This window comes from Ambystoma mexicanum, chromosome 4q (genome assembly GCF_040938575.1).
Source record: "Ambystoma mexicanum isolate Mex_15411 chromosome 4q, UKY_AmexF1_1, whole genome shotgun sequence".
NCBI lineage: Eukaryota > Metazoa > Chordata > Amphibia > Caudata > Ambystomatidae > Ambystoma > Ambystoma mexicanum.
In genome coordinates this window covers 897,555,598-897,579,661 of record NC_090928.1, presented here as the reverse complement: position 1 = coordinate 897,579,661, position 24,064 = coordinate 897,555,598, and the positions used below count along the sequence as shown (strand labels likewise).

General features: G+C 41.3%; 1 protein-coding gene across 1 annotated transcript in view; it reads left to right on the top strand.

The window, feature by feature from the left end:
• The window catches only part of PLEKHH2 (pleckstrin homology, MyTH4 and FERM domain containing H2), a 1,974,292-nt gene that overhangs the window by 1,457,659 nt on the left and 492,569 nt on the right, over positions 1-24,064 (top strand). Inside the window, exon 21 of the mRNA XM_069608462.1 lies at positions 7,691-7,868. Coding sequence (XP_069464563.1) covers positions 7,691-7,868 — 178 coding nt within the window. The remainder of the gene's footprint in view (positions 1-7,690; positions 7,869-24,064) is intronic.

The following is a 24,064-nucleotide window of genomic DNA, read 5'->3' as shown; positions in this document are numbered from 1 at the left end:
ACAGTGGGAGCGTTGTTATCTCTCACATTCAACCCTCTTTAGGATCCAAAGTATTACTTAGTGATATTAAGCACACATCCTCTTCTCACGTTAACCTTTCTACTAGTGTGGTGGGAATTCCCTTCTCCCCTAATGGGATCCCTTTGCCGTTCAAAACCCCTCTTAACAAGCCCCGTAACTCAATATCAAAAATAAAAATTAATCTAGGTACCCAGGGGAATCCAATCCAGGGGAAAAACATCACACATTTTTTTGGTAAGAAATCTGTTTCTAGCACTCTGGCTAAATCTCCTTACCCTCTTCCTCCGGTACATAGCCCGGCCCACACTAACTTAATTAACGTAGCTAAGAAACTGGATATTGAAGATCTCTCAGTCCAGGATATTGACGATATCAGTATCATAGAATGTGCGGACAAGGCTATTGCTGATAGCCACTTGGACTCCCATCTTAACAAAACAAATAATGTAACACAACAAATTTGTGATGAATCATGGGCAGGTTCCCCTTCAGATCTCACCAACTTTATTGACGAGTATACTGAAAAACAAAACTGGTTAAAAGAAAGAGGTCTTCTTCCGGACTTCAAAACTGATCCACCCAGTGAGTCTATTCTACATCACACCCTTAAAGATGTTGATGATAGAATTAAACTCTCTCATCCATCTATCTCTGCGTTGAATATGGTTCTGAGTTCCTTTGTGAGTCTCTATGATAACATTTGGTCAGAGGTTACATCCCATTCACGTATACTTTCTGAAATATATTCTAGGCTGGAGGGCCTAGATAGATTTGAAGATTTAGTAAAAATTATAAAAGAAGAAAATCAATTTTTGAACACTCAAGGTCTTGACCCTACCTCCATCAATCCACCTTTGGCCCCTATACACGATTTACATCAGGGGCCTACGGGGACTACGGCAATTACTTTAGGGGTGGACCCCAATGCGGCCTCGGGTCTTCTGGTTCTCCAACCACTAGATCCTGATTCCCGGGGCCCTTCCTCTATGACTCCCCGAGCTGCCTCTGATGGTTTGAGAGAGGATGACGGCTCTACAGATATACTTCCCAGTGTCCCGACTGTATTCTCTATGGAAAGAGGAGAGGACAAAGTACAGGAGGATCTGCCAAGGGTATCCCTCAAACCCTCTATACAAGATCGTTCATGTGCAGGTGGGACTGCAGAGTCGGCCGTCCGTTCTAAAGGTGACCATAGCGCATCCTTAGGAGAAAATATGATTAGCCTAACTCCAGAAATCGCAGCAATTTCCTCTGAGCCCCCAGAGGAAAATTCCTGTCCAAAAGTCCCCCCCTGTCTAGGAAAGAAAAGGAAAATGAGCAAACAAATGAAGAAAACTAAAAATCAGAAGAATGTCAAAAAGATTACTTCGTATACTAATCAATTTTTCAAAAACCTCTTTATGGCAAACTCTTTAGTCCCTTCAACCACTGTTGCAGTTCCACAGGGGACCGATAACTCTGTTGAACCAATCCCCTCTTCCATTCATGTGACCACTCCAGATACCACCAATGCTCCACCTATTTTACCACCTGCATCTGTTGTAACGGATGCGGTGGGTATGTTGATTAATACCTCTGCTTCTATAGATGCGGCGCCAAGGACTGTTGGTACTGGTGAAATTGCAGTTTCTAACATTCGGATAACACCTCTTACCGTACCAGCATCCACTAGTACCACCCCTGTAGCACTGCCTACTGATATTGTTGCAGCGGAGGCTATGGACTCTGCCCCAGAAGCAATTCTCCCCTCTACTTCTCTGGAGTCTACTTCTGGAAAAAGCCTGAATCATCCGGACACTTCTCTAACTACGCCGACTGTTAATATGGTTAACATTGATATGGTTAAACATTTATTTCAGTCACTACTTGTTCCCAAGATCAGCAAGGTGACAGTGTCTAATTCCAACGTAAGCTTGTCACAGGACGAGGTTCCTACTACTCGGCTCTCTCCTTCTGACCCGGCATTCTTGTCTGCTCCTGAGGAGCCCCATGTTAATATGGACTGCATTAAGAGGGATGGAGATATGACAGATCGATCAGACAATGTCTTATCGACTCTCCCCCCTTTTAACCTTGCTTCTCTTAGCATCTCAAATATGCGTATGTCCGCGGCTCGAGAAGCGGTCCCCTCTGGGCTAGACTTTGCCCATAATAAAAACGTTTCCAAATCTTGGGAAAGATTTCCACTGGGGCCAAATGTCAACCACAATAGGACTATACTAAGAGGGGCAAGGGGTTGTGATCTGGCGGCTGACCCCCTTGGTCACTTTACCAAAAAAATTACTGAGTCCTTACCTGTCTCTGCTACAACAAAAGGTTCTGGGGATGTTATACAGCTTTCCAGTCTTTGGGGCGAAGATATGCCAATCTGTTTAAATCGTGGTAATATACTTAAAATCTTTCACCAACTTCCTCCGCTTTCGCTTATCTCTAGCTATGACATAGATTGCATTTTATTCCCTTTCCATGATCGGGTAGATGTTAGTAATATTATTCTTAGATCGAAGGTAGTTTTAAATTTGATCATGGGGCATATGGAAGGGTTGAAGCAACTAGGATTTGAAGCAAAAATAGTGGACTCTTCTCAATTTGCCAAAAATAACGGAGAGGGGGCTGAATATAGAGGTAATCTTACAATGGTCTACCATCCAGAAAGAACTCCCCCACCCCAACGGAGGCATTTTTTGCCCAAATCTAATGGAGATTCCGCGAGCTGGGCACATGTCACCGCAGGCTTATGGAAATGAGTTAATTCCTGCTAAATCAGAATCCTCTCCGAAGGCCCGCCATCTAAATAGCTTCAGTTTCTTCTCTTGGAACTCTAGAGGTAATTCCCATCTGTTCACGAACCTAGAAACGGTTGCCGTGATTAAGGCTTCGCATTGTTTTTTTCTCCAAGAAACTTGGCTACTTTCAACTCCAGTTCTTGATGGATTCGATATTTTCTCTCAATGTGCCAAACCTAGCCTGGGAGGCCGTGCATCGGGGGGACTCATTATAGGGGTAAGAACCTCCTTCGGCTCTGTTGCTAAGGAGCTTTCGGATACACCTTTTGGCTTTATGGCCTTAGAGGTGTTTTTTCCGGATTCTAACTGTTACTTTCTCTTGGTCAATGTTTACTGGCATATAGGAATCTCTCCTCTCGAATTGTTTCTGGAGAAGTTAACTGATACAATCCTTGCCTGGAGATATCTGCACCCCATGGGCAAACTCATTTTGGCGGGCGATCTAAATTCAGACTGCACTCTTTGTCTGGAATCCAATTATGATGACCTGGGTTTGGCTATGGAAGACGACCCACGTATAGGACTAAAACTTACATGGGGCCGATCTTGGAATCTGGCTTTGGAGTCAATTGGCCTAACATGTCTTAACAGCCTTTATGATGCTACTAATCCTCCCTGCCCAACCTGGCGTAGATCGTCCTCATTTTCCACCTTAGACTACGTCTTTGTCGACCATTCCCTGATTCCATTTTCTTCTAATGTCGAGGTGTCCTTTAATTCATGGAGCGATCATGGTATTCTCCGGGTTCAATTTCTATGCCCCTTTTTCACCAAGCTTCTGCCGGAGGGTGGACCCACTCAGCTTTATACTGTTAGGCAAGGGACAGGGATAAGGTGGTCTCCTTTTAACATCAGTGTTCTTAATAATAAACTGATCTCTTCCCTTAACCACACCTCGTTCTGCTGGAAAATAGCAGTCTTTAACACCTCTTCTTTTGATAGTTTTCTCAATGTCTTACAGAGTAGTATCTATGGCCAGCTAAGGAAAGGGGTCTTCAAAAAATCTCACAACCATAGTTTCGACCAACAATTGGCCAATGTTAAGGCCCTTACTAAGAAACTTATTAGGGATGTTCAAGCCCTAGATATGGATTGGGCAGATAAAACAACAAAAATTAAAACCATTCGTCAAAAATACAAAAACTACTGTAAGCATAGAAAAATTACTATGATTCAAAATGACGCACAGTATATGCTTGCAGTACTAATAAAACGAGATGTGAGGGCTTTTTGGGCTTCGGTTTCCAGCCTTGATAACACATTGATGGCTGATCAGCTTAATGCAATCCCAGAGGCCAAATGGTTTGACTATTACTCTAAACTTTTTGATATTGGGGAGGAAGACTTGGCTTCGGATGCATTGATGATTTATCCATCGAATGACGCATGGAAACCAGTTTTTGATCTGGAGACAGTGTTCTGTCTTATTTCTAAGGCTAAGAAATCTAGGGCGCCAGGCCCAAATGGCCTTACGAACAATACATTCAAAGCCGAGCCCGAGATTTGGGCCAATCTACTCTTCCTGCTTTTTCAGGACGTAGTAAATTCCGGGAAGGTCCCTATGAGTTGGCATACGGCCCATATTGTCCCAATCTTTAAGAGAGGCTTACGCTCTGAGGTAAAGAATTATAGACCGATCTCTCTTATTGACGCGGACTGTAAGCTTTTCGCTTCTCTGCTCCTCTCCCATCTTAACATATGGATTAGGGACAATCATATTCTCCCCAAATACCAAACTGGCTTCAGGGCCGGCCACTCTACCAATCTCAATGGTCTTATTATAACTGCCCTTCAGACCTCTTCCTGGGGAAAATCTGATGGTCCTCTGTATGTCGCCTCAATTGATTTATCCAATGCATTTGATCTGGTCATTAGATCCAGATTATGGGAAAAATTAACTAAATGGGGCATCCCGGCGGGCCTCCTTTCTCTCATTATGGCCCTCTATGAAAACTCGGGGGTACACATCAGGCTCGATTTGGCTGGTACTCTCTCTAGGAGGATTAGGACGCGTATCGGGGTGAGACAGGGTTGCTCGTTAGCTCCCTGTCTATTTATCCTCTATTTGGCGGATGTGGATAACTTCCTGAAAAATGCAGGCATGGTGAGTGCTAAACTTGGGGACCTGAGATTCTCATGGTTAGCATATGCCGATGACTTTCTCTTGTTCGACCAGACCAAAGTGGGCCTGCAGAGGCTCCTGTGTAAATTTGAACAGTACGCACTGCTAAATGGGCTGAAGATCAATCCTGGTAAAACACGTATCATGGAATTCTCAAAGGGGAGAACCCGAAACAACAAAGTATGGAAAATGGGGGGAACAAATATTTCTCGAGTTAACAAAATCGTCTATTTGGGCTTTTTGATCTTGGCCCAACCATCGGTGATAGAACTGAGACGATTTCTTAGACAGAAACTGCTCCCTCTCATCTCCCAATCACGTACTTTGGAGAATAAATATTGTACGTTTTCCCTTAAACCTGTGGTAGACTTTTTCAAGGGTAAGGTGACTCCAAAGTTATTGTATGGTATGGAACTCCATTACCTTACACTTCTGCCCTTCTGGGACTCTCTTGAAGGTATTTACTGGAGGAAAGTTTTAAAACTGCCCAATTCAATTCCTACTGTTGCCATTAGATATGAGTTGGGTCTGGTTTCTCTACGAGCTAGGATTCTTTGGAAGGTTCTCTCATTGTTCTCAGCCTTGCTTTCCCCCAGACCCGATACTTTATATGCTGATGTGGGCCACATGACTTTTTCCCAGACACACTCGGGCCACAACATATATCTCCATCTTTTCTCCACTCTCTGTGATAAGACCCTGATGGACATATCCTCCGACAGGGATACATTACTTACAAACCCTAATAAGGTAAAGGAATCTCTGTTCAGCCATGATTGGAGTAACACTATCGAAAAACTTCATGGTTATTCCTCACTGAGTGATCTTCAATTTGATCACAAGAAGAGAGGTGTGATGTCTTTTATTTTGTTTCAATTTCCTAATAGACACTACCGCTCTCTTCTTATAAAACTCAGATGGAACCTTCTTCCCACTCGGGAAGTCCTACGTAAAAGGAAGAAGTTTTCTGATTTGGATCCCACCTGTCGTTTTTGCAAACTTTTGGGGGTCACTGAAACTTCTCGGCATCTCATTCTTGATTGCAAGGCTTTGACCTCTTTAAGGGACAAATATCTAGGCATTTTTAATGTTATGGGGCGACTTGGGGTAGACAATTGGATTTGGTCACAATGTCTCTCAATCTCGAACATCAAGGTTGGTCTGGCTGTGGCGGGCTTTATCAGAGCCCTTGACCTATATGCCCCTTTGGTCTGATTTTTGCTCCTATTTTTGGAACTATGAATTTTTTACTATAGGAGCACAGTGTTTTTTAATATGAGCAATGTATTTCATATTTTATACCCTGTATTTATTCTATCTGTTATTCTCTGTAACTAGTACTTTATATTGACTTGACTAATCTTAGACAATCAAATTTCAAATCTGAAACCGGTTGATTATCTATTGTCTGTCCCTTTTCTGTAAAATTTGTTAACTCTCGCAACTTATGTAAATCTGTAATTTCGTATTTCTTTAGCGGGTATTTTCTTTTTCTTCTTTTTTCAAATGCAAATGCAAAGCAATGAAATGTTTATCTTCTTCTTTTTTTTTTTTTTTACTATTTTGTTTTTAATTATAAAGTTTGTTCTATTTGTAAAGGTTTTTTGTAAACCATATACAATAAAAAAAAAAAAAAAAAAAAATACCTGGCTACACCCGGGATGTCCATTCTCAGATTTTAAAATTTCTGATCTGTTAGTCTCACTTAAGTTTCTTTAGCAATTTCATTGCTTTGTTTTTTAGCAGCACACATTCTCAGATCAGTAGGTCTTGCTTGAGTTTCGCAGTTTCATTCCATTGTTGTTCAGCATCACTATTTCTTTTCATAGCCAGTCGTGTTTCAGTTCCTCCAGCAGTTTTGTTGCTTTGTTTTTTAGCAGCACAAATTCTCTCTTGCTTCTTGTTCTTGAGCACTTTCATTGTTCTGTCTAAAAGCATGTTGAATTCTGTGAGCTTCATGGTCTTGAGATCTTCCGGTGTCCGGTCAAATGGTCGAAAATAAAAGATCGAATGACTATTTGATCGAAAGTCAAATGGTCGAAAAAAAAATGGTTGAATTTTTTATTTATTTATATATATATTTTTGTTAGTTTTGTTTGTTAAAAAAAATAATAATATAGAAATAGGGGGGTTGGGGTGGGAACCCCACCTCATAAATTTTTTTTTTTTTTAAAAAAAAAAACAAAATCGACCATTTTTTCAACCATTTGACTCGATCAAATGGCATTCGATCATTTGGTTTTCGACCAAATGACCTACAACCGATCTTCCTTCTTTAGAATTTTGATCATGTTTCAGCTTTCCATGTTTTGGTTTGGGTGGGATTAAATACTGCTCTCTTTTTTCGTAGCATTTCTCAAAAAATATATTTGTGAGATTCAAGCATTAATGAAAGGAGATCATACAGAAATAAAGAAGTCTTTTTGTTAAACATGGGACCTGATTCAAATCAACTGATTCAATTATGTCATCTTCAAATTGTAGCAATAAATTAATGTGGTAAGGGTGAAGTACCAGTCATAATTTTGCAATAGAAATTAACCAGGTGTTGATCATGTTCCAGCTTCGAATGCATGAGGATAAGCACTTTCTACAAATGACCTTTAGATGGCGGTGTAACACCACAAAATGTAATGCCGAAAAACAAGGCTGAAAAACAATAAAGATTAAGTATCTCGGGAACAGGATGGCCTATTGAGCCAAAAATAGTTGCATTAATTCGGCGATGGAATAAAGAATATTCATTTATGTTTTAACATAGGACTGAAATCGGAAAATATGCCATTTACTGCCAGCGTTGTGTGGAGAGAACCCAAAAGAATGGTGACCGGGATGCAAGACCTTCCAGAATGGAAATCCTTTCGATCCTGCTCCGCCACCCCTACCACCACTCCTTGCCTTTTAGCATCCCTGTGCACTTCATGAACGGCACATACCAGGTACGTCAGACACAAACGCATCTAAGAAACTTCAGTCTTTCTGTATCTCTCTTCAGTAATCTTACTTTTACTATTGAACAGTTGCAGCTTCTTTTCACATGTCCTCTAAAGTGTCAGCATAACTGCACCAGATAAAAAATACACCGAGTGTTGGACCTACTGATAACATTAAATACATCTGCAAGGAATTCATGGATTAAACCAACGTTTTGCCCCATGCATCTGTATGTTCCTGGACATAAATAAATAAATATATACATAAATAAAGTACTGTGAAGAACACTGGGATTGGGGGGTGCTGAGGGGCTTGAGCTTGGGAAGAGGGGCAGGCAACCTATGGCTGGGTGGAGGGAGGATGCGCCGCCTCCTCTGGTTGCTCCAAACCCAGGCTTGGATTGTTAGTCAGTCCCAGGTTAGTCCCGGGTTTGGGGCAACCCAAGGGCACAACGAAACCTAGGGGGCGGTAGGAGGCTAACTAGTGATGGGAGGGGCCACTTCAGAAACTGGGCAGGACAAACATCGAGGCTCCGCCCTCACTGTTCTACCCCCAAGGTCTGGTGTGGGAGCCAACTATCCAATATTACATTTTAAATCGCAATGTGCAGAAAGGCAGTGGAAGCCTGTCTTGAAAGTAGCATCTATAAAGTTTCACTGCGTTTGTGCAACTGCACAAACAGTACAACTTGAACCCTGCCAGTTTCAGGAAAGCCTCATGGGAGATGCAACGTTGATGGAAGCCCCGCCCCTAAACGCACATTCCAGGGGGTTATCTCAATAGCGTTGCGTGCCTGATGCAACCTGATTGGCTGCCGCACCCGTTAAAGGTGCTGCAGGAGTTTATAGACTCCATCTTGTTTTGTAAAAGTGTGTTTCGGTTGCATTCTCTTATCTTTATATAGAATGACAAGATTTCTAAAATGATCCAGGAAAGGCAGAGTAAATTTGAGGTTCACTGTTAAGCATTGAAGCATCATAACTCTTCCCCCATACTGAAGACTGATTGTAGAGCAGCAGCAATAGAGTTCCATACTATTTTCTTCACAACCAGGTTCATTAATTATCCTAAATAGAAGCTAAAATGAATTGAAAATAGATATTGCTATCACACACTGGACTATAAACCGAGAAGGAACACCACCATTATTCTTCGCGTAAAAGTCTATGGGGAATAGATGACATTCTAATTTGGAAAAGCTTAAAAATGCAACCCCTTTACACTAAAAAAGAATTGTTAGGAAAAGGCCGAATTAAAAAGCAGAAAATAAAACAAGGAAGAAAAAACATGAAGAGAAAGAAAGTGCATGGATTTGACATAGTTATAGGCTGCACAGTCCATTCAACAATACGTTAACATCCACATTCCAAAGCATTATCTCATTGTTTTGTTGAATCTGCCCTTGCCCACTGCATTGTCGAAGGTAGACTAAACACAAACATTAATGTTTGAGTTAGTAATTGCTCTTAAAGAAATGCAAACTTTTAACCCCCTTTTGCAAACACAGTCGGCGACCCAGGGCTCCTATTAAAAGATATCTGGAGCTCAGAGTTGGGGGCCTATTCAGGAAAAGGCTACTGCTTTACCACTGGCAGTAGATGGATTTCCCTCTAGACACAACACACGCGATAATAGAAGGGGAAAATCCACTCTTTCGGAATGCCGCCACTTGTGATTTCATTACCACCAATTGGTGGTAATTCCAGACTTTACACCTATGATGATTGCATGTTTTTGTTTTTGTGTGGCCACAGATAAAGCAACTGAGTGGCCCCAATTCTCTCAAAATGCCGGGAAGCAAATGTGAGGAGCAAAGTGGTCCTTGCATTTGGGTTGCGCATACCTTGTGGGACCTCTCATTGACTCTGCTCCCTACATATGAAAATGTCTGGTATACATCTGAGGCCCACCAACATCATGGGTGCTACATGTCCACTGACAATGCTTTTTTTCTTTTACCTAGTGACATGTTTTTCACCTCATTAACATTTTCAACTTGATCTAAGCACATCACAGGATTCATATTGAAAAGCATAGATCATCTTTCCTTCCTCTGTGTTCTTCAAAGTACAGAGAAGCGCATCTCATTTAGTAGATGTGCAGAAAGGGAGCAGAGTACCCTGTGTATAAGCCTAGGGTCAGGAGACAAACAATTAGGTTGTGACAGGGATATATAAAGGAGCCAAAAGCTATCTGGGATTGGAACCTTCATTTCATGGGTGCTTCATCAGGCGACTAATTAACAAGGTTAAATTAGTCACAGAGTTAGACTTATCAGACAACAATGCATACCGGGGATAATGCTCAGTGGTGTGCTGTTGTTTTGCAGAAGTAAATCATTCTGTTGTAATTTACTTAGACAGCAATCCTTTGTGGGGAAGTACATATGTGTACGTGTTTTGAGGGTGTGGGGTGGTAGTGGCGAGATGGTGATCCCCCTATTTAAAATAAAACAAAGAAAAACAAAACATGAAGTCATGCTGTTGAAGTAAAAATAACAATGTAGTAATTTCCTTTTTGCCAGCAGTGAGGTGAATGCATGAGACACATTTAAGGCAGTGCTACGGGGAGAAGTGATTGGGATATCTGTTCAGAGGAGGCCCCAAGGTTTCTGGAAGAAAAGGTGCTGCTGAAGGAGTTAAAGAACTAGAAGACAAGTTGAAAGTCTCGCTCCCCCTTAAGATGCTGAGAAAATGTGCATGCTTTCAAGTGCCAAGTGGACCTCCTGAGCATGAAGGAGAATGGGCGAACTCTTCTATGTACACGCCAAACTTATATCCAATCAAATCGAGCTGATTAACTTTTAACTACTAAGCTAAGAGAATAGAGAACTAAGCAGCGCATCAATGCCATTAGAGAAACCAGAGGGTATATATTTACCGAAGACCCCCAAATACATGCAGAGCTGGCAATTACTGCAAGGGTGCTTACTCTTATGAATTCCCAGACACTGATCTACAACTCCAGTATCTGAAAGGGAAGGGGGACGTGCCTCGATGGTATACAAGCACAACTTTTGCCCCCAGCTGATTCCTAGACTTTCAACTCTTTTAAATTATTTTCTGGGAGCCGGGTTAGTTTAAAAAACCATGGAAGAATCCAGGATTGTGCTAATCCCTAAAACAGGGAAAGACCCCCACAAACTCTCTTTGTATTGTCGCACTGTCATGATAAATAATGATATTAAACTCTTTAACAAGAGTCTAGAAAATAGGTTGAAAAATCTGATGCTGCATCTATTTAATGTGGGCCAATCAGGCTTTATTAAGGGGAAGACAATCCTTTGATCGCATTCATAAAGTAGTACACCTAATCAAAACAATGCCACTTAAAAACATTTTCCAGCCTTGTTGGCATCCTTGGATGCCGAAGACATTCAACAATGTTGAATGGTTCTTCTTATTTTCAATGTACAGACAATGGGATTTGTGCAGAACTTTATCAATAGGTGTGAGGTGTCAGAAATGAGATGCGTACACAAAGTGGTAATATTCTCAACAGCAGCCATTTTATTAACTGAAAGGGGTTTTGATAAAGGCCTCACTTTCCCTAACCTAAAGCAAGCATACTTTCTTATGAAACTAAAACTAAAGCAGGCTGAACTTGTTTCCAAACTAAATCTGACCCTCACACTTATATACACAGATAAAAGGTGCAAGGTAAATGTTTCCAACTTCAATTCAATAAAAAATTAGCAAAACTTAAACATGTAACTTCAACCAAACAATCCTTGTGTCTAGGGGTTGGTTCCCTTCCCCTGGATTTTTCAGGAAAATTGTTCACAGTGTTCTGTTTCAAGAACACTCTCTTAAAGGCACTGCAAATGTATTTTTTACCTAATACTTTCCTCGGGATGGCAAAACAAATGTCCCTTCCACAACCCTGGTCGGAATATAACAAAGAGGAAGTCTATCCTAGTCTTTCAGTATGGCAAAACAGAATGTCTTTTCCACAACACTGGTTGGAATATGGCAACGGGCATTTCCTACTTTTCAGGATGGTTAAACAAATGTATTTTCTCCAATATTGATTAAAGTATGGCAAAAGGCAGGCAAGTCCTCTCAAATTCTCTAGTTGACAAAATCTTCAATTGAAACAACAACTTAACATGACAAAGTTTCTCTTCAACACACAAGTTCAAAGTGGGTTTCCTGGTTCACTCTCCAGGCAGGAAATTTCTCAATTGAAATTCTTGATATTCTGGTTTACTCTACTGTCAGGATTATCTCCCCTTTTGGCTCACACAGATCCCCTGGTGTACTCTCCTGACTGTTATCTCTTTCCAAAAAGGTTCACTACCTGATGCTCTTATCAGGTCTCTCTGCATTATTGACATTCTTCTTGGGTATCGCACAATTGTACTTCCTCATTAACACAACTTTGTTGACTTCAGTTATTACTTGTACCAATTTCCCCCATACTGACAACCCACAATGAGAGTTTGTTCAAGCGCTGTCTGCCGCTTTGTTTCTTTTACAATGTCTTTTGGCTTATGGCAATGCTGGTTACAGATTTGATTTCCCCAAACTGACATCTCATATAAGGAGAATTGTCCCATGTTTGCATTTTCTTTTCAATTCTATTTGGTCAGTATTCAAAATTGCTTCCCAAATATTCTTTAATGTGTTCGCACATCCCGGGCTCCCCTGTTCGTCTAGGCTGACTCACTGGTTCACCGTGCGGCTGCTGCCAGCAGCTTTCGCAGGGCCAGTTTCCCCTTCTTGGCAGAGTCTCCTTTGGTTCTCGCACTGGCTTCTGAGTCCTTCACCAGAACCAGTGCAGCTCTGCTGGATGTGAGAAACCTAAGGGTATTCTCACTCCTAGACCCCTTGGATCCTCTGTGCAGGTGGCCAGGGAAAGTCCATTGCTATTGGATTCCACCCCTAACGGGAGAAGCACCTGGGTGGAGGGTCTTTGCGGCCTGACGACAGGGAATATTCATGAGCATGTGAATCCATGCCAGACACATGATGGAGAACAATAGTTAGAGGTAAGTAACTTGTTCTTTCCCCGGAAATGGAAGAGAATAGGTGAAGCAAAAGTAGACTGTGCATGGCCATATTGAAAACTATTCACAAACACAAATCCAGGGTACCATCTTGGGTAGAAAACTTAATTTTACTGTGGACGTTTTTCCCAACTTACCAGATCAATTAGTCCTGGGAAGTAATGTACCCCAATTTGGTATATAGGTTTCACGGATAGCCCAAATAAACTCAAAGACCGCTGTAGTTGTACTCCCTCGCCTAATAAAACTAGAACCTCCCCAAATTAAAATAAGGGCTAGTGAGGAGGAACATGTTAGTCTTCTGGCAACAAACCCAACATCCCAACAAAGAGGATCAAACCTAAGTAATATGCAGGGTTTCTTGGACCGTCAACCTTGTTGCTCCACAGTGGTATACAGGAAAGGTCTAGAGCAAGGTAACGTTGACTTCCTCTTCTGGTTTCCCTGTGAAGCACCTTGGTCCAACCCATATTGTGGAAGGGTATGGGTGAAGCCTGAGGGCATTCTCACTCCTAGATCCCTTAGATCCTCTGTGCAGGTGGCCAGGGATAGGCCATCGCAATTGGATCCTGACCCTGGGGATGGAGATACGAGGGAGGGTCAGGTGGAAGGCCTTTAGGGACTGAGAGTGGGATGCCTTTGGGAGAGACATGGTATTCCCCTTTTCCTACTAATGACCAGCCCAGCCCTTCCCCCACCCTCATGGGTTATTGTGAGTCACCTTCCCTGACTTCTTCATATATTATCACTAACACTCCTGGGACGAAGAAGAGGCAATAGGAGTAATGAAGAGTACTGGGGCGAGGAAGAGGCCTACTGAGTTGTAGAGGTCATGCATGTCCCCTTAATGAGGGTTTGGCCGGGCTGAATGCACTTTTGCACCTGCATGCTGTTAAAGGGCTGCAGGTGTATAAAAGAAAACCCAATCAATCAATAGGAGGAGAGGCAGTGGCAGTGATGGTGAATCAGCAGCAGAGAGGGCAAGAGAAGCAGCGGGGAGCTTTACTTGTGCAACACATTGACGGTTAATGGGAGTGCGGCCTGGGAGCTTGGTCTCTGTGGAAACGAACGGACACTGAAGGAAGGCTGCCCCTTTTTCTGGTGTTCGCAGTTCTCGATCTCTTGGGGTCGGAAGCTGACCCAAGAGTGCCTGAGCAGCAGGAGGTGGAGCCCTGAGAAGAACAGAAAGCCTAGAGATCTGTACTGCGGGAACTTCCAAAGAAGCAACCAGTGAGTTTCTATGAGAGAGGAAACCCGGTTTGCGAATGTTTGAATTTACGCAGAGGATTACTTTGTATCGGAGTGGTCGCATGCATGATAAAACATGTTTTCGAAGGTCTGCGATCTGAATCCTCATGAACTATTAAACAATTGAGAATACATCGTGTCCTTTGAGCTGCTAGACATTTTATTTTAATAGCATTTTAATACGATCTTGAATCGCTCGATTTTAGATTTTGCTGTGTTTATGATTTTAAGACTTTGTGTACATTTGGCCTTAAAGTTCTATTTTAAATGTACATTGTTGTGTAGTTAAGGAAAAGTGCGACTTGAATCAGAGCTTTCTTCTCTACACGCACTCTTTCTAGTGTAGGAACTACAACCCCCAGTGGGATTGTAGTCCTTGCTTTGCCTTAAATCCCGCCCCCAGGCGTGAACGCACCATCGTGCACATGACCAGCTGGTCTGTGGCGGCCTATTTAATTACAGAATTGCTCTTCTTTACTCAGAGATAGATTGTGTCCTTTGAGCTGCTACGCATTTTATTTTATTTTAATAGCATTTTAATACAATCTCAAATTGCTCGATTTTAGATTTTGCTGTGTTCCTGATTTTAAGACTTTTAAAATGCTAGCTTTGCAACCTTCAAAAGTGCTGTTTTTGGTGCTAGATCCATTTATTTCCATGTGAATTATTGAGATTAAAAGGGTACTGCAATGCCCCGAATCATCCAGTGTGGCTCAAAGGAAACGGGCCTCATTGGAGTGACAGTTCCTAACAAATGTATCCTTGATAAATCAACCAGGGACTGTGTTTGCATTTTTCACGGCAAACACAACTATTTTCTTTGCAACAAGGATCAGAAAACCGATTTCCAGAGGAAAATTATAAACAACGGCTGGATACATTTAGTCAGACTGCAAACAATCCCAGCACTCAAGAGACAAGCTAGTGCTGCCTAAAACTGTGTTTTTGCTGCAGAGGAAATCGCCTGTTTTGGAAACATGCTTTTGTTTAAAGGTTTAATTCTTTAAGAAATGTTAAAGGATTGCTAATGTAAGAATCCACCTATAAACTGTGTTCATCTTTATATGTTTTAATGAAAGTTAGGTGAAACTTAGTTACGCCCAGTCTTGAGTTAATTAACTATTAAAAAAAAAAATTCTGGTCTGACAGTTCTCAGCCTGGGAAAGGATGCCACTTAAGGTTGACACCTCACTGCTGGCAGGACGGCCTAATTTCTGTGGGGAGACCTTGCATACTCGCAACAAAGGCCCTCATTAGACATTTGTCTTTGCCTCAAGCAAAGACAATACAAGGCTTGGATACCCATCCCCCAGAGGAGGGGCAGGATGTTGGGAGAGGCTTCTCAGTGAACTTCAAAGGACTGGCCAGTTGCTCACACTTGAGAAGCAAGAAAACAAAACTGACCTGTGATTTTTGGAGTTCATTTGCTTATTTTGCCACAGAACTTCATGACATTTAACTTGGTGACAAAAATAAGTAAAGGAGTGAAAAGTACATACTTTATATTTGAACTTATGCTAGCCATTTGAAAACTTAGTAGGATTTCTTACTGCGTAAGGAACCAAAGATATGCAAAAAGACTAATTGCACTGAAACTGTTAATGCTGCAAATCTAATATTGTGTACCCATGTTCTAGGGGTGATTGCACATATATGTACCGAATTAGGAAATGTTAGATCAAATCTTTATGGTTGAAATTGCCAAAATTCAATAAAAAGGCAACGCCAAGTCCCTACGATTCGAGAGTTAGATGTAAATATGAACCACTAAATAGGTAATGTATGTGTCCGATTTTATTAGAAGGCATCATTTTTTAAATATGTATTTGTGGGAAAGTTACATTTTGGTCCAAATAACTGTGGGAGGTTTCCAGACCAAATCATAAAACATGAAAACCCTTTCTGCCTTTGACCAATCATAGCCTTGTGGGTGTGGGTTGTAAGTCTGCCCCTAACATAAACTTAGTAATGTCACTTAGCAGGATAAATAAGGGAACCTCTCAACACTAAGGAACACACTGATTCCTAACTCCATCCTGATTTCCGCGTGACGCTCTGTTCCAGAATTCTCCATCTTGTTCCTGATTCCTAATTGCTTTTCAAAGGCAAGGGCTCAGCATTTGCTGAACTCTTTCTCAACTAGGCCCAAATTCTGAAGCAATTCCAAAACTTAAGAGAAGCAATTTGATCCAGTTAAGCTTGCTACCATTCATGCTTGCCTGCTGAAACTCGCCATCCCGCTGATCTACAGTGTCCAGCAACCAGAAGGGCCAATCCAGTCCAGTCTGAGGTGCCAGTCCAATTGACCAGAACCGCCCAGCTGATCCAATTACACCAGAAGTGCCCTGCTGTCTGTAGACCCGATCCAGAGATGAACAAAACCTTGACGGTCCAATCTTAATTTAAAGAGGACTGTAAGTATCAACAGGAATCCAAGTAAACCATAGCATATACTTACTTGTCCCATCCCCATCTCTCAACCATCCTATCTTTAACTTAAGAACCATAATCTTGTCAGAACCATTCTTGCAACTCTGTTTGTGTTAGCGCCAATATTTTCTCTCATTTTTTGTTTCTCTTGAACATAAGCCATTATTGATTTGCGTTAAATAAAGTAATTCCCATAAAGAAAATGAGTATCCGCCATGTGAAGGGTTACAAGCGGCTGTGCGTAACTGTGGAGATTCACGGGTGGCATTCTTCTTTTTCTTAGCCAGTAATCTAGTTTAAGTAAACTCAACCTGTCATTTTAAAACCGATTTTCTGCTTTTCTCTGTTCTATTTTTCTCAAAACACCTCTCATTCAAACTTGCATAACTTCCTCTGACTTAAACCTAAGACCTTTAGCTAGATCCCTACCCTAAACCCGCATCCCTAAACAGTGCCTTTGACCCGTTTTTATTAAAAATCGCATAGTGAAATTTCGGCGGGAATTTGCAATTTTGCAAATGTTTTACACGTGTGTTTTTCCATTCAAAGTATCTCCAAACTTCCATTTTGATTTAAAGTGTGTACTGTTGCTCATATTATAGCTTGTTTGTTAGGTTCTTTTCAGTGTTGCTCCCATAGGAATTTATATCAATTTAAGGATTTGTGCACACTTTTCATTGTTTTCCTAAGCCATTTTTCAACTGTCATTTTAAAAGGGTAAAATTTCCAAAAACTTTTTCTCTCTTGTTTGGGGAGGGAAGATTGTATTCAAACCCTGTACACTGTTCTATATTCCTGAATACCTGAGGCTTACTTACATCTGTGTAGAATTGCTTCTTTGTGAGTTGAGAAATTTGTAGGGGGAAATCTTATTTAAGCGCTATCTTTTCAACAAGCCAAAACTGTCTTTTCCCTTTGTTTTATATTCGGTGTTGCTATACGTGAATTCAACTGCCTTACCTATTTTTCTGATTATATTGTCACCACACTGGTGATTGCTGCCCCATATATTTTTTGTTTGATTTGAATTTTAAATAAATAATAAATATTACCTTTACCAACCAGCCTGATTCCTGGTCCATTGTGACCTGGGGGTATCTTGAGAAGGGGTGTGATATGAGTGGTATATCACTCAGAATATTGAACTTACAGACACAATAAATAAGTATTTCATTTGCGCATTACATACTAGGCTGGGACCAGGGTGTATTGCCTGATTGAAATCCTTAACACTTTTAAATGTATATTGTTGTGTAGTTAACAAAAGGTGTGACTTGAATCAGAGCTTTCTCCTCCGCACGCATGCTTTCTAGTGTAGCAACTACAACCACCAGCGGGATTGTAGTCCTTGCTTTGCCTTAAATCCCCCCTCAGCCGCGAATGAGTCTCTCGGCCTTTCCAGCCTTGATTGAAAAGGAAAGAGAGGATTCAATGAGGAGATCGTCCTGTTTTCTTGAAATGGCTGCAGTTTCTAGTATACATACTCTAAACGCCAATTTATTGATTAACCTTGACAAAGTCGAATGCTCTGATAATATTAGTATAGATAGTCCGCTCCCAGTTTACAGGCCTGCTAATGAGGGTCATATTAATGATCATAAGACTGTAAGACTGGAACCATCGTAGAGGTCTCTAATATGCTTATAACTTTTAGCAGACTTAATGCGTCTGATTTACACAACCAAAGTAACACTTAAAATAATACTGATAACACGACTCAGATTGAGGCGAACAATGCAACCCCACATTCTACTGAAACTAAAGCCAATTCCCCTCATAGGCTTAAATGCCCACTACTCAACACACGTTCACTATTGAAACATGCTCTAGAGGTTGCCTCATTTATTTCCACGCAGAACTTGGACATTTGTGCGATCATCGAGACCTGGAATCAGGTGGCTGCGGGTCCCTCCCTTGCATTGGCTATTCCACCTGTGGAGTTGCCATAATTTATAATGATTCCTTAGAGGTTTGGAGAACCGATGTTATAAATATAGAAACTTTGATATTCTTCATGTTAAAATTAGGCTACATGCTGAGAATACTGTTAACATCTTCCTTGTTTATCTACCGCCTATTTTCATGAAGGATTTTATCAATCAGTTTACTGATCTTCTTTTAACTTTTTTAAAAGCCTCATCTAAGGTAATACTTATAGGGGATTTTAATTGTTGGCTGGGGGATTCCAACGACCCTCATGCCAAATTATTGGATAGGGCCCTTTCTAATCTAGGTTTCTCTCAAAATATCTATGAATCCACCCATTTGAAGCTGCATACCCTTGACTGGTTGCTAGGTCTTAACATAACTCCTGTCAATTTAACCATTAATCTGTGCCCCTGGTATGACAATTCTTTTTATACCATTCAAGCTTTCCTCTTTAAAACCAGTAATAAATAAAAAACTACCATGCACTATTCTGCGCTGCCGAAACTATAAAAAGTTAACCCTAGCAGCCCTAGATCCATGGATCAACGAATTGCAGAAGAAAACCAATGATGAGTGTTCCGTTCACAAAATCACTGCCTACTATCAGGATATTTTACAGAAAGCCGTAAATACTTTAGCACTCCTATGCAATAAAAAGGTTGTCAAAAGAGAGACCAACGTTTGGTTTTCTGGAGATCTAAAAGAACTGAAAAGTAAAAAAAGAAATAAAGTTTTATATAAATGGAAAAATGCGCTCTTGGACTGTGACAAAGATTTATATAACACTCATGTTAAATTTTTTAAAAAGGCAGTTATTTCAGCCAAGACAGACTATCTTGATGAACGCATTGCCAAAGCTCAGTCCCAACCCAAGGAGCTATTTTAAGTCTTCAGGGAACTAGAAACAACTAAAAATAACAATGAAGACACTAGAGATTCTAATTGGTGCAATCTAGTGCAAAAGGCCATGGATGCCAAACTCAGTAAAATCAAAGCTGGAATCTCAATATCCAACAGAAGTGACTCACAAAAAGAACAATCTTTTAACGTGCCCACTCTTAAGATTTGGAAGCCAGAAGAACTCTTTTCCTTTAAACCTATAAATGAAGCAGACCTTACGATGATCATAGAGAAACTCAAACTATCTGTTTGCAAGGGTGATGTTTGTCCTGCACTAACTATTAAAGCGTGCTCGACTTCTATGATCTCCATTCTATGTTGGTTTATTAACGAATCTCTTAGAGACTGCTCCTGGCCGGCCTGTATTGAGCAGTCTTGGGTAACCACACTGCTGAGAAAACCTTGCCTCCCACCCACTGATCCTTTAAACTACCGCCCCATCTCTAATTCGCCATTTTTGCTGAAGATCTTGGACAGAGTGGCCTACGCACAAGTACTTGCCCACCTAAGATCTGTTAACATTCTAAACCAGAGGCAGTCTGGATTTAGAGAAAATCACAGGACTGAAACGGCCATTCTAGATTTGAAATCTAGGCTTTTACGTCATATGGACCAGGGTAAAATGAGTATGCTGATGCTGTTGATCTATCTGCCGCCTTTGACCGGGTGGACCACACTGCCTTGGTCGCCAGGTTGGAGGAGGTAGCGGGATGAGGTAGCGTGATTCCCCCCATCAGCAGCTCAATGGGTCAAATCATTTTTAGGGGGACGTCTTTGGAGAGTCAGCAGTGATTTAGCTGATGCCACCCTGAATGAATTGACACAGGGAGTACCAGAGGAAGCCTGTCTCTCCCTTATATTTTACAACATTTTTACTGTTCCATTCCTGGACTTTCTGGATACTAATGGCATAGAGTTCACAAATTATGCTGATGGCACCCAGTGTGTCATCCCTCTTACTGGTGTCTTTTCTGAAGACGAAACTAACATTAACAGGATTTTTGATCTCATTCACAGATGGATGTGTGCAAATGGTCTTTCGCTGAACACAAGTAAAACAGAGTTAATGTTAGTAGGAACCGCACCTAAAACTCGTAAACTGGAAGGTCACTACACACAAGTCTGCATTGGGGATTGTATTATCAAGGTCGAAAAAGAAAGTAAAAACCTTAAGGGTCACTTTGGAATGTAATCTGAATAGGAAGGCTCATGTTGGCAGTCTTGTCGCCTCTTCAGCGTATTACATAAAACTCTTATCTCATGCGCGACCTTTTCTTTGAAGAGTAAGTCGTGAAACTCTTGCTCGGGCCCTAATTAGCTCCAGATTAGATTACTGCAACAGCTTGCTAGTAGGTCTTCCTAAAAATGAAACCAACAGACTGCAAGTCGTGCAGAATGATGCTGTGAGAGTCATTGCTGACCGCTTCCGCCTAATGGTGATCACGTTCAATTGTTTGAAAAAGCTGGATCTACTGTATCTTAAGGGCGTTTTAATCCCAAAAGCCAGTAGCAACAGCCTGAGATCCATCAATTGTTCTCAGTTAAAAATTCTTTCCTGCAAGTTAACACAAGTGAAAAGTGGAGCTTTCTTCTTCGCCGCTCCGGCCTTGTGGAATGGACTGCCTACATTCCTCAGAAAAGAGACCTCAGAGTATTCAGAAAGGATATAAAGACCCTCCTGTTTAATTAATGTTTCGGTGCTGGGTCTTTGAGCCCTCTGACACTCCACTGTGGTTCCCTTGACTTGTTATTTTGAAGCTTTATATCTTGTCTCTTTAGCGCCCTTAAGCCCCCGGGTCAGTGGCTGCGCTATATAAGTTATACATAAATCAATAAATAAATTGTAGCGGAGTGGCCGCGTGTACATGAAAGCACCTTTTCGAAAGCCTCTAAGTGCTGGGCACATTATAAAAAAGTTATCTACAAATATATATATCAACGAGATGAACGGAATGAAACCTTTAGCAACTATTGAATTCCAAACCGAATGAAAAGCTTAACAAACACATCGTCATACTTATTGAATACCGAATTGAAACAAAACTTGATAAATAAACGTAACTATTACTTGTGAACATTACAAATACAATTTTAAATGCAAGTAAAATTCATAGATATGGTGAGCCTACAAGTCCATAAAACTTTGAACTAAAGAAACAAATTCACATTAAAGTGAACAGAACTTTAACAATACACGTGAACCCAATATATATATAGAACTCCAAGGTGGATGGAACTTTGGAAATTAACTTGACCTAGTGAATCAAAGGAAAGCATATCGAACACCCGAGTGGGAGAAATTGTAAATAATAAAATATACTTGAAAATTTGAACGAACTGCAACTTTCAGTCAAGATATTTTTGTACAAAGATCAACCATATACAGAGGGTGCAGTGTGGTGCAGAACTTTAAGAAAACAAACAAAATACCAATATGACATTGAAAGTAAATCTTGGGGAAGGGAACCCTGAGGTTGAACCTGTTTATTGACTTTGAGGACAAGAGTCTCAAGATATTTTATGTTTGGAACTGTGGTTTTGATCTTGGGGAAGGGAGCCCAGCATATTGGTTAACTCTAAATCATCCTAAGCTTAAGGCAATCCTGAGACTTTCTATTGGAACAGTTTTATACTTGGGGAAGGGAGCTGAAAGAAAGCTGCGAGCTGAACAAAGCTCCTAACTTTGTGTTGAACCCTGTTTTTGTTGGTTAGTGACATCTGTGAGACAGACATGGTTTTAAGAGAGATGACGCAAACAACAGATGTGTAGTTCTAAATGAAACGTTATTAATGATCAAGATAGTATAACGCCTAACTTGCCCTATACTATAGTGGGAATTTCCCTACCTAAAGAAACTAAGGAAAGTCTACGTCTGCAAGTCCAAAATATAAGTCTGTCTGTGTCAAAACCTATGCTTTTCCTCACAACTATACAAACATGGTGTGGGAATCTTCTCAGCAAAATAAAAGTTTTCAAAAGTAAAGGCTAAGCTACTTTCAACTTTCAACTTGAGTTCTTCTTAGGTTCCCTATCCCAATAGAGGTTTACTTCAATAGTGTTTGTCAAGTTCGGAAATTACCTTCTCTAAGTTCGAATGTACCACAATTCACACAGACAGGAGGTCTCGGGATTCCCTTCCCCAAGTTCAAATGTAGCACACTTCACACAAAACATAGGTCCTGGGACTCCCTTCCCCAAGATAGCATTCTCCTGTTGTTTGACTCTCAGGATTCTCTTCCTCATAACACACAAACGTTCAAAAGAAAAAACCAGGTCCGATTGACCAATTGTTTCACAGTTCTTTACAGCTTGTTCACCATTCAGGGTTTCCTGGTCTAGGTGCAGTTGTCGGAGCAGACGGTCCACCCATCACAGGTCATGCAACCAGTAACCCTATACTTTTCCTTGGCTTGATTCCTGATGTCTGTAACTTTCACAGTAGGAGACTATCTGGTCTAGGGGCAGTTGTCAGACCGCACGGTCCACCCATCACAGGTCTCGCAACCATAAGTCTTCCCAAATCTGTTGAGCCCCTCACAGGCTCCTCTGCCCTGGCCTTTCACTTTCCAGACTTGTATTCCTTGTAACACTCTTTTATACCAGTTCTTGATTTGTCATATAACTGTGACTTTTTCTCAAGTTTGCAGTTATAATACTTAAAACAACTCTTCACTCCTTCACATACCTTTAGTTCTGTTTTCACTGTGTTTTACTGGCAGTGTGCTGTTTGATATGTCTATTTGACTTGGAGTGTTCATTTACCATTTAGAACATTGTGGTTTACACAAATAGCAGCTTTCTTTCGATATTCAATATATCAGTTTGGTATTCAATATATGAAGCATTTACTTTTGCTCAGTCAAGCAGCTTTCTTTCAGTTTGGTACTCGATATGTGTGGCATTTACGTGTGCTTGTGGACCGTTACTTATTTGCGGTCCCTTCGGAGACTGTGGAGTCATCACTGTTCCATAGCCTAAGATCTCCTCCCACGTGGCCAGGGGACGGCAGTCGCTACCTGATCTGCACCCTGGTGGTGGTATTATGAGGGAGGATCACATGGGGGAGATGGCTTTCAGGGAGCTGTGGTGACTCCATCAGGAGAGATTCTGTATTTGTCCCTTCTACGTGAAGAAAACCCCATAATTCCTATACTCCTGATGTCATGTTGTCATTGTACAGATACCCTATGCAGTATACCATTCACGCTTCGTATGCACATAATGTACACTTATCTCCTGTTTCTGACAGTTTTGAATCAAATAAGTATTCAAAGCAACACAGTTTTAAAAAGTCTAAAACTCCTATAGACTCCAACTCCCACTCCCATAAAACCTCCAGTACAGTACTGGGACGAGGAGAAAGGAGGTAATGTGTAGCAGAAGAAACACCAAGCTAAATGTTCAGACTAGTTGTTGTAATGCAGACACACAAGAGCAGACTGTGTGGAAGGAGGCAGATGCTTCCTACCAGCAAGGTGAGAGACCGGTAGAAGCACAGCAGGTGCTGCAGGTGAACCACTGAGGAGCCGGCAGCAGTGGAGAGGCTGTCGGGATGCAGTCTCGGTGAAGAGCAGCAGTTCCCCCGGTGGATGAAGGAGAAGTGGCAGGACCGCAGGAGGGACTACGGAGCGGGAAACACATTCCTGAAGCACAGTTTTCATTGCAGCCATACCCCACAGGTCGGA